Source organism: Cynocephalus volans, chromosome 7, assembly GCF_027409185.1.
Source record: "Cynocephalus volans isolate mCynVol1 chromosome 7, mCynVol1.pri, whole genome shotgun sequence".
Lineage (NCBI taxonomy): Eukaryota > Metazoa > Chordata > Mammalia > Dermoptera > Cynocephalidae > Cynocephalus > Cynocephalus volans.
The window spans coordinates 90,690,092-90,701,821 of NC_084466.1; the positions used below are offsets into that span (position 1 = coordinate 90,690,092).

At 52.7% G+C, this 11,730-nt stretch overlaps 1 protein-coding gene across 1 annotated transcript in view; it reads right to left on the reverse strand.

Annotated features, from left to right (window-relative positions):
- PPIF (peptidylprolyl isomerase F) overlaps positions 1-1,141 on the reverse strand; it is a 6,925-nt gene extending 5,784 nt beyond the window's left edge. The window contains exon 1 of the mRNA XM_063102360.1: positions 851-1,141. Within this exon, the coding sequence (XP_062958430.1) occupies positions 851-1,048 (198 nt within the window). The 5' untranslated portion in view covers positions 1,049-1,141. The remainder of the gene's footprint in view (positions 1-850) is intronic.
- Between the last annotated feature and the right edge of the window lie 10,589 nt (positions 1,142-11,730).

Sequence of the window (11,730 nt, forward strand, 5' to 3'; positions counted from 1 at the left end):
TCAGGGCTCAAAGGCTCCTCACGCAGATGGGAAACCGAGGCCCAGAGAGAGGCAGGAGGGAGGGGGTAAGTGGAGGATGGCACCCCATCCGTGCCAGCCTCTTGCCTCTCAACTTCAAGAGTCACCCTTTCACCAATGAAAGCAGCGGGGTGCTCCCCATTTTCCAGAAGAGGAAACTGAGGCTTAACAAGATATACCAAGGGCTCCCTGGGAAACTGGTCAGTCAACACCAATTGGTCCCTTTGTTCAAAGTGGGGGCCTAGGCGACTACTTGTCTCTTACTTTGCATTCAAAACAGCCCCCGGAAGCTTAGGCAGGTGCGGAGTCGTCCCCCGGGGGGCGGCTGGGTGGGCGTGAGGCGACTCGCAGGCCCGAAGCCATGGTCTTCCCCATCCCGCAGCTCCCCGAGCGCGCGCCCGACGGCGGGGGCGCGCCCACGTCACGCAGGGGGTGCCACGTGAGCGCCCAGCCGGGCCCGCCGCCCGCAGCTGGAGCCCCCGACACCCACCTCGGAGCTCCGGGTCCAGGCTGGGACCCAGAAGGCTCTCGGAACTCGTCCCCCACGCCGGGTCCAGCCACTCTGGCGCTGCGCCCGCACCCTCCACGATCTGACCTTGAACTCCCCTCCACGGGTGCTCTCCCTCCGCCTCCACAACTCTAAAGTTCCGAGGGAGGCGGGAAGAGGCCAATCTGATGCCTCTTCTCAGAGACGGGGAAACTGAGGCTTAGAAACCGGGAGTGGGAGGCCTAGGGTCACCCAGCGCGCCAGGCACGGCGCCCGGCCGGGCTCCAGGGCTCTCCCGGGACCGTCCCCAGCCCAGGCCAGCCCTGGCGGGTCGAGTGGTCTCACCTCCAGCACCACGCGGCCCAGCGGCAGCCCGTCGGCGCCCACGTCCAGGTACACGAGCGGGTTCCCGGAGGAGGAAGGGGACGGGTCGCGGGCGCCGCCGCCGCTGCTGCAGGCGCGGGCCGCGGGGAGGCGCAGCGCGGCGGAGCGCGGGACGGTGAGCAGGCCGAGCAGGCGGGAGCCGCGGCGCAGCGCCAGCATCGCGGGCGTGGGTCGGACGGCGGGAAAGAGGACAGCGCAGAGAGCACGGCAGGGAAGGTCTCGCTTGCCCAGGAGGCCGAGTCAGCGGCCGCCGGGCGTCGCAGGCTTTATGGGCCCAACCGGCTTGTAGGCCCCGCCCCCGTCCCGCCCCCTCCGCGCATGCCCGCGGGCGGCCCCTGCCGGCCGCAGAGAGCAGCGCAGCCAGCTGTGGGGCCGCCAAGCGGGAAGTCGGTCCGACGCGCCCACATCGGGGTCGAAGACCCGGAAGGGCAGACGCGACTGCGCAAAAGGAAGTCGGTTCCGTTTTGTGAGGGTCTCAATAGATGGAAAAGAAGGAAAAATCATGTTAAAACGTGGTTAACTCCAAAACATGAGCACCCGTATGTTTTCATTTGAATATAATATGAAAAGTCTACATTTGAGCCCTTTGTGGAAGTAAGGCTCAGGCCAGATGACCTCCCTTCCGCCCCTTCCGCCATAGGCCCTGCAGACAGACAGACCAAGGGAGACGGTGGCACTGACAGTCAGTCGAAAGCACGGGCAACCAACGGAAAAATAAACAAATGGGATTATATCAAACTAAAAAGCTTCTGCAAGCAAAAGAAACAATTAACAGAGTTAAAAGACAACCAACGGAGTGGGAGAAAATATTTGCAAAATATACATCTGACAAAGGATTAATATCCAGAATATACAAGGAACTCAAACAACTTTACAAGAAAAAAACAAGCAACCCAATTAAAAAATGGGCAAAACAGCTAAGTAGTCATTTCTCTAAAGAAGATATACAAATGGCCAACAGACATATGAAAAAATGCTCAACATCACTCAGCATCCGGGAAATGCAAATCAAAACCACACTGAGATACCATCTAACCCCGGTTAGGATGGCTAATATCCAAAAGACTCTGAACGATAAATGCTGGCGAGGTTGCGGAGAAAAAGGAACTCTCATACATTGTTGGTGGGACTGCAAAATGGTGCAGCCTCTATGGAAAATGGTATGGAGGTTCCTCAAACAATTGCAGATAGATCTACCATACGACCCAGCTATCCCACTCTTGGGAATATACCCAGAGGAATGGAAATCATCAAGTTGAAGGGATACCTGTTCCCCAATGTTCATTGCAGCACTCTTTACAATAGCCAAGAGTTGGAACCAGCCCAAATGTCCATCATCAGATGAGTGGATACGGAAAATGTGGTACATCTACACAATGGAATACTACTCAGCTATAAAAACGAATGAAATACTGCCATTTGCAACAACATGGATGGACCTTGAGAGAATTATATTAAGTGAAACAAGTCAGGCACAGAAAGAGAAATACCACATGTTCTCACTTATTGGTGGGAGCTAAAAATAAATAAATAAATTCACATACACACAAAAAAAAACGGGGGGGGGAGAAGACATAACAACTACAATTCCTTGAAGTTGATACGACAAGCACATTATTGGGAGGGAGGGGGGAGAGGGAGGAGGGAGGGGGGTTTCGGTAATGGGCCACAATAATCAACCACAATGTATATCGACAAAATAAAATTAAAAAAAAAAAAAAATGGTGGAGACCAGAGATGGGATTAGGAAGCAAGCAGCGGCAGCAGGAAGGAGACAAGCAGAGACACCTCCTATGGTGACCGTGGCATCCTTGTCCTGGCCTGGGCCTGTCTCTAGTTGCTTCTAGAGTCCAGACTCTGTTCCAGCAAGATTGGAAGTGTATTCCTGGGCCTGTCACGCTTTTGCCAGGCCCCCAACCTTCCACCGGGACCGGGTTTAACTCCTTCCTCTCCCCTGCAGCCAGGGCAGGCGGGTGCTGGCTCCCCTCCGGAGTAGAAGGAAAAGTGACAAAGCAGGACACGGAAGAGAAGGGGGACTCGGAGGGGGGAACCACAGCGGGGGGATTTAAACCCCATGTGCTGGGGATGGGCTTCAAAGGAGTCAGAGAGGTATGGGAGGCCCACAGTAAGTGAATATTGGACAGTGTCCCTGAGAGGGCATTTGAGCCAACACCTGTACTCTCCAGGTGGGAAACTAAGGCCCAGAGAGAAGAAGGCACTGGCCAGGGCTAGAGAACTCTGGTGTTCGGCTGCCAGCCTGTGCCAGTCTTCCCAGACCTCCAGTAAGGGTGCAGTGATAATCTTTACCTTGCTTTTTTCCCCAGGTCTGTCCTAAGGATAAAATGAACGAGAGAGGAGTTTGTCAACTGTTAAGTGCTGTGCCCCTGAGTGTAAGTGATGGATAAAGTCTCGACTGTCTGCTCAGGGTTTGGGGTTCAGAGAACAGTGGGTCTCAGCTGCAGGTGCTTAGAGGCCTGAGGGACCAGAGAAGGGGTTGAGGGCTGAGCCTCGGAGACAGCTGGGATCAGCTTTGGACTGACCTGCTCCAGATCCTGAATCAGCTCATGGGAAGGGGTCAGGCAGCAGAATGCTGGCCCAGGCACTCATGAGTTCAGAGCATAGTGTCCTAGCCTCATGAGATTGCTAGCTTGGCCCCTTTTCTGGAAGTTCACACCCCACTTCTCTGTATTCCTGGCCGAGGAGGGGCCTGGGAATTCAATGAAGCCCCAGTGGGATGCTCCCCAGGTCCTAGCCCAGGATGGGGTTTCACTCTGCCCTGGGGAGTGGTTGTGTGCCCCAAAGTAAGTAGGCCTGAATGGGGATCCCACTCGCTTCCTGCTCCACCTGGGCCCTTAGCACATCTCCCGTATCCCTCCTATATCAGCACATAGATTTGAAAGCGGAGGAGAGGAATCACCCCACATGCCTTGTAATGCAGCTTCCAAGGCTCCCTGTGCCCAGTTGCAGGCCCTCAGCAACCACAGCCCTCAACCACACCAAGTGGATCAGTAGTACTTGTTGTCCTTCAAGCCTGTTCCTGGGGGGCCTCAATTTATCCCCCACCCAGATAAAGCATGAGCAGCCCTGCTCCAGGGGAGAGCTGCGTGCATGCAACTGACCACTTCAGTTCTCAAAGCCTTCCCCAGCCCTGATCTCAGCTGGTCTCCACCGCAGCCTGAGAGGCAGCTCCATTTTTCAGATGGGGAAGGAAGGCCCCAAGAGCTGGGGGAATGGATTGCCCAAGGGCAGGGTGTTGGAGCTGGGACCCATCTACCTGACTTTGAGATCAGGGTTACTGCATGTTGACCACTCCTTGCTCTCATCAAGGAGCTGGTCATTGGCACAGGGTCGGGAAGGCAAGAGAGAAATCCTTGTACAGACACACAGTAAGATGGAAACTGAAGAGCTAGCTAGGGGCTGTGAAGCTCAGGGAACAGGGGAGATGTTTTCTGCCTGGAGGATCAGCCTGGACATGACTGTGTCTGAGAGACAGAGGCACAAAGATAGAAGAGGTGATTTCAGAGGGGGAATGAGGCAATGGCAGCCCAGAACTGGGAGCAGTCAGGCACCTTCAAGGAAAGGCTGTGACCTTGACCATGAGTTGAAAGCCTGTAAAGGCCCATCACAGAGAGCCCTAAAGGCCAGGGTAAGTTCTGACATTGTTGGATAGTACTGGGGAGCCATCAATGGTGCTATGCCCTCATTACCAGGACCTGCACTGGGAACTAATTTCCTTGATTCATGTTACTCCTTCTGCCCTCTTTGGAAAATCAGACATCATTGCACCCTCCTGTCTGAGCCAGAGGAAAGTTCCACCTTTCCCACTGGCGTGGCTATGATGTGATCCCTACCTGTGCTGTCCTCAGTGATATCAGGAGGAGGGACAGTCCCTAGGCTGAGCCATGAGCTGAACACATGCCCAGCCCTTGAGAGCTTGAGGCCCAGGTGAGATCAGGCAGGTGGTAACACTCACCTGGCTCCAAGACTATTTATAGACTCTGTGTCCTCCTCAGAAGGAGCAGCATTTCCCTCCACTCCATTCAAGTGTCCTCTTATCCAGAGTGATAATGGTTTTGTCACCCGGGGATTCTGTAATATCACCTTTAGGCCTCACAAAGCCAAAGAGCAGGTAGGTTGTGCTGGACTCAGAATTGTGTTCAGGGGTTGCAAACTCAGGCACCTGTTGGAGCGAGGCAGTTGACATACAGGAGTGATGCAAGCTAGTAAGGACATAGGGAGTGAGGGGAGATGGCACTTTGTCCACACAGCTGACATGTGCCCTCATTTAAGGGGCAGCTGCTGCCCAGACCGACCAGTTGTTATATGTGGGACAGTAGTCCAGTGTAGCCAGCCAGGTCTTCTTGTTTTTCAATAAAAACTGAAAACTTTAAGTTTTATGGAAACCTAATTTTTAAATGTTGGGAACTAATTTTAAAATAAAACTGAACACTGAATGAGCTATAAACAACATATCCACAACCTAGATGAGGCCTCTGGGCCAGTAGCTTGCAAGCTGTGATTTCCCATTTTACAGATGAGAAGACTGAAGCTCAGAGAGGGACAGGAATGTGCCCAGGGTCATACAGCTGGGCAGTAGCAGGACATGGTCAAACACTCTCTTCACTCTCGCCAGGACCTTTTGTGCAAGGTTCACTCAGCAGACATGTTTTCAGAGCACCTGCATGCACTAGGCCCTGAGCTCTGCTCTAGGGACACAGAAGGACAAAAACAGGGACAGGCAGTTACAGTGCAGTGTGGCGATGGCACTGCTGAGCAAGCCTCTCCCGGGGCCTGTGTGCACAGCAGGGCTGGGTCCTGAAGGTGGCCCCCCCACGGGCATGGGGGCGGCTCATGAAGTCTGAGATCATCATCAGTGTCAGTCACTGGGAGATACAACCTGGGCTGAGGTCTGGACAATGGTCCTTAGGTAGGGGGAGGCCTTGGCCTTCGTCTCTCTTGATCTTATCTGAGGGGTCTGGGGTCCCGCAGAGCATCTGTCATGGGCTGCTGACAAGGATCCGGAACAGAGGTTCCTGCTGAGAACTCAGAGAGCAAGCCAGACCCTTCTCATGGGCTGCTGTGATGGCTGCACTGTCGGGGTGTTTCCTTACGGTGTCCCCAGCCTTCAGGAAGTTGGAATGAATGTGTCAGCTTCTCTGCGGCTTCCAGGAACTCCTGGTGGGCTCTGGTCTCTCTGAATGATGGGAGGCAGAGAGGGGTGGGGAGGGGAGATTCCCACTTCTACTGAGGCCCAGGGCAGTAGTGGGCACAGTGACCAGAGAGAGACCCCAAGGGGAAGATCTGGGGAAAACTCTCTTTCCAGAGTCCACCTGTGTGGCCTAGGCTGCTGCAGGCCCCTGGAGGGGATGGCCAGGGTGGCCGGGTGGCTCGACCCCAGCTGCCTGGCTTTTGTACAGCCTGTCTGCCGCAGCCTCTCGTAAGTCAGGGAGCTGGCCTTCTGGGTTTACCTGCCCATCCGCCGTGTTCTGGATGGCCTTGGGGACTGAGGAAGGCTTCCTGAGAAGTGGCCACCACAGGGAAGATTTAGGAGGACAGTGGAGGCAGGCCCTGGGGAGAAGGGCGACTGTCGACCCAGCACTGGGTCCTGTGAGTGTGGGCTTTGGAGACCTGCTCTCCATCTCATCCATTCACACATCCATCCATTCACTCCACAGTTACTGTCTGAGCCTCTGCTGTGTGCCTGACGCTTGTCTAGGCACTGGAAATAGGTGATTGTTAGGCCAAAAAGTAAACATTTTCTCATGCAAAAGAGAGAGAACAATTTTTTTTTTTTTAAAGGAGAAAGAACGAAAGAAAGTATTTCAGACAGTGGTATGTGTTACACAAAAGTAAAACACAGAGTGTGGAGTTTTGTGGGTGGATTTTTACTACTTCCCACCCAAGACTCCCCTTGATAAAATACATAATGCCATCCTTATGCCAACTGGCCTGTAGCATTTGCAGGCTTCCTTACAGCCACCAAGACTTTGGACCACACGCAGCCTGGGAGGCCGGCTGGGCTGGGCTGGGCTGCTATTCTCATCTGACAGAGGAGGAGATGGGGCTCTAGGCAGTGAGGCGGCAGCCACGGCGGCTCAACAGAGCCAGCGTTTCGGCCAGGGGTGCTGGGTGTGTGCTCTTTCCGCTCTATAGAAGAGTTATCATGGCACCTTTCCCACTCCCACCCCCATGAGGCAGGCAGTCTCTAAAATGGTCCTGTCTCTGTCTGTCCTTCTCTGTGTCTGTTTCTATGTCTGTCTGTCTGTCTTTCTCTCTGTCTCTCTCTCTCTCACACACACACACACACACACACACACACACACGTCGTCGTCGTCGTCATCATCATCAGCTGCCATGTCATGAAGACACTCGGGCAGCCTACGGAGAGGTGCACGAGGTGAGGGACCAAAGCCTGCCAGCAACTATAAAACTATCTCAGATGTGGATCTTCTCCAGCTGCCAGCAGCCATGTGAGTGAGCTTAGAAGTGGACCCTGAAGCCCCAGAACAGCCTTGGGGTGACCCCAGCCCATGGTTCAACTGCAACCTCCTGAGAGTCCTTGAGCCAAAGGCACCAACTGACCCATGCCTGGATACCTGTTCTGCAGAAACTGACAACCCGTGTTTGTTGTTTCAAGCAGCTAAGTGCTGGAGTCACTTGCTGTGTAGTAAATAACCATACATGCAGCACCCACCCCCCCACACACCTGGCCCTTTGAAGATCCGGCTGCCCCACGCATGGCCAGTCACTGATCTGCCATCTCAGCAGGCTTGTGTCACCAGCTGCTCTTGGCAGAAACCTCACAGTGTAGTCAGAGAGAACTCGCTCAACAGACAGGACTTCCTTGTCTTTGTGAAGACGTGAAAAGGGCTGGCTTTTTTTGTCTCATTCCTCTGCAGGTGAATGAAAGAAGCCCAAGAGGGAGAAGGAGTTGGGAGCAAGTCCTCCACCAGTGGGCCTGAGCTGGGCTTTGGCTGCAGCAGCTCACTGGCCCTTGGGAAGGGAATGGTGCCTCACTTTATGACTCTGTGCCAGGCTCTGCACTAAGCACTTTGTAGATGTCACTCCTGAGCCTCAGGTGACCGTGCGAACTGGAGATTGTTATCCCTGTCTTACAAATGAAGTAATGGGCCCCAGAGAGGGCAAGCGACTTGGCCAAGGTCACACAGGGCGAAGTGAAGAGTGGAACTGTCGCCAGCTCACCTTGGCCGTGTTTCTTCAGGACTTGGTGGGCTCCAAGTGGTGCCTCTTAGATGGATTAGGCCAGACGTCATCCTTTCCACACAGCCTTTTTTCCAACTGGCCTGACATGGTGGTTAGTGATTTAGATCCACGACCACATCTAGTCCTCATGGTACCTCTGCAAGGGAGGGTCTGCAGTCCCCATGCGATGGACACCAGGTGGCTGAGCTGGATCTGAATTTGGGCCTGGCTGACTGTGAGGCCTGCACTCTCCCCCACTGACAGGGCCTTGTTGCCATACAGAATCTACGTTGGCCTCCAGCCCTGTAGGGATAGTATCCAACAGCACAGCTGGGCAGCATATAAATGCGTGGCATTGAGCTTTTAAAACACAGTCCCCGCCCAGAGTCAACAGGAAAAGGAGCTGGTCTGGTCAGCAGGACCCAAGAGGTTCCCAAGCCCAGCCCAGATTAGTCCTTTATGTATGCCCCATTCCCACCTTTATTTACTTTTTACTGATTTGCAGTGGCTTTTCTAAATACATAATTATCCTAGGGACAGGGTCCCATTGCCAGGTTGCCTGGGAGTGGGGCCCGAGCCTTTGCCAAGCCTAAAATGCCGCTTGATCAGACTTCACCTTGTTTCGGGCCCTCCGCCCCCGTGGTTGCTGTGGGGCAAACAGCCTGCAGTCCTGCAGTTTCCTTTCCCTTTCTTGGTCTGTTGACTGTGTAGTTTTCTTGAATCTACTGACTTGACCCTCTTAATCTCTACTTACTAACATTGATATCTCTCCTTCCTCCATTAGAATAAATCCCCTTCTAATTAACGATGCTTACCTCGTAATCAATATTGTGTACCTTCTAATCAATATTGACCACCACTGATGACAACTGTTTGTCTTTTCCTCCGATTAAAATAAGCACTGCAGTCTTAGATACTTGACGACTATAAGAATAGCTACCCTTTATTGCACCTAATAAGCTGCACATGGTAAGAATATATGACATTATTTCTCAATCCCTGCATGGTCCTTTGAGAACAGGTACTAATGTTAACTACTCTTTACACATGAGGCCCCCAAAGCCAACAGAAGTTCCATAAGCTGTCCAAAGTTACTCAGACTTTCCTCCTGTAAAGTGAGTGGCTGGGAGGCCTGTATTTGGCCCAGCAATTTCTAATTCCAGAACTTGGCTCCTGCCTCTAATGCTGTCTCTACTGTTGTTGACTATTAGTACAAAAGGTCAGCAGCTCAGGCCAGGAGAGTGACAAAAATCTCAGATTTTGGATGAACAGAGGCTTTAAGAGTTGATGAACTCACAGGCTGTGTGACTAAGACAGAGTCTGAATCACAAGCCCTGCACTAATCCAGACATGTCAGGAGATCAAGCAGAGGCCTCAGCTCCCTGGGAACAGGCCCAGTAATTTCAGCAGAAGACCTGGGGGAAGGGGAACAGGGGACCCTGCAAATCGAGTGTGTGCGGAGCAGCTCTCCTTTCTGTGTCAACTTGAGAAGTGGGTGGAGAACATGATGCCATCTCCAAAGTGATGAGGGCTGCACTGGGCAGAGGTCACACCGGGCAATAGGCCTGACCAGGACCAGCGGGAGCCAGATTTGGGCTGGCTTAGACAGAATGCTTTCTATCAATCAGTAACATTGCATGAAAGTGCTTTGAGGTAGTAAACTACCCATGGCTGGAGGTGTGCAAGAGACGCCAAGAGAGGGGCCGCAGACGGGATGCCTGCCCGGCGGGTGGTGGGGCCAGGTGACCAGTCCTGAGACTGCAATTTAGTCCCTCTAAGTTGAGTCCACTCCAGGGGGCAGAAAGCACAGGATGCAAACTCAAAGTCCTTTATTGGCATATTGGTAAGTGAAATGCCACAAGAAACCAGAAAAGCCAGAAGAGAATACTGGTGTATGGTTACTGGGTTCAAAATGGTTAGAGTTTTCTAAGCATAGAAGCAAATGAGAGTGTAAGAAAAACGACAGAACTATTTGGTGCTGCACTTCAAAAGGCCTCGTGGGCACATTGGGCAGAGGAGCCTGTGTTTCTATATTTCTCGCTGCCTTTTCCCTCATGCTTCGGGGTAGGTAGGCTTCAGGATAATGACAAAGATGTCAATACTTGGCTTTAAGTTTTCAAAAAAACCTGAGGACACAGCCACTCGGTTTGGGAAATATGCATGACTGCTCAGCCAGTCTTTCCACTCTGCCCCGACCTTATCCCCCCCTACCCTGCAAGAGACTCTCGGGGTTGGGGGAAGAAGGGAGTGGAGGGGAAGCAAGTAGCTTAGACCCGTGGGGGCAGATGAGAGCCTCCAGATGAGTTTGAGGAATTCAAAAGCAGAGGCATCCTGAGCCGCACTTCTGAGTAGAGCCCAGGAAGGGAGCAAGGAACAGGAAACTCCCCTTCCCACATGGGTTTAGGAATGTTTCATGGAGTGCTAAGCAGGCAGGCCTCCCACACCGCCCCCCCCCAGCCATGGTGTGGCAGAGGGAGCAATGAACAGATTTCTTGGGGGGTCTCAAGAGGGCACAAAGTGACCCACAACCCTGAAGACCCAGATTCCCTGTTGGACAAGGAAGTGGCAGTAGGGACCGTGTAAGTAGACCAGAGCCAGATGGAAACGAGGACCTCAGATCAACAAGGACAGCTCGGAAGGTGCCCCCAACGCCACCATTTTGACACCCCTTGAGCCCCCAGAACTTAGAGGCAGTGCTGGGGGGAAAGACGGGAAGAGTCTTCCTCCAAATCACAGATTGTTTCCACCATTTCTCCAAAATGGGAGCTTGGAAAAGAAATTAAGTTCAGTTATAGACAAGTAAATTTAGTTATGTTTCTTGCATGCTTGTATTTGTGGACCAGAATTTATATCCACTACTTGATTAAAGGGCTTTCAATCAGGGAAAATATCTGTAATATATGTGTAATTTTAATACAAATATGATTCATGAAGATCAATAAGAAAAATGTTAACATCTGAATAGAAAACACATAGAGGAATGGCCAGGCAGTTCACAAAATGCAAAATATAAGCGGCCAATAATCATGAAAAAAAGAATGTTTGAACTCACTGGAAGTCAAGGCAATGTCCACGAAAAGGATGGGATGGTATTTAGCACTATCGGCCTTGTGCATTGGTCTGTCATTTACCCCCCTTATGCTTTTTCATGGTTCTGCACATGGCCCGAGCTCCCTTTCTGCCCCAATGTGGCAACCACAGGATCCCTGCCTGCAGGGGAGTGGCCCAGGCCTCTGCACTCTGAGATTCATCGTGCGGGCGTTTGTGCAGGGCCACGTCCGAGTGTGGCAGGGATGCTGAGGCACCCCTCCCTTCCCTCCTTCTGTCCTTCCTTCCCTCTGACACCCAACTCGGACAGTCTGACAGCTCTGCCAGCCTCCTCCTTCTCCTGCCCCATCTCTTTTTGCAGGTATTTCCTTTAATACATTTCTTTCCAGTTTAATCCCGTTTTGGTGTCTGCTTCCTGGAGAAACCCAACTAACACCTAACCACAACTGCTCCTCCACGCAGAAAGCTCTTATCTTGTGGGTTCACTGCCAGCCAGATGCAGCCTCATCCTTCCATGAACCAGCGATGCTGTGCTTAGACAGTAGAGTGTTCACCCAGACCTCGCTGGGTGGCCACCCAAACAGGACTGC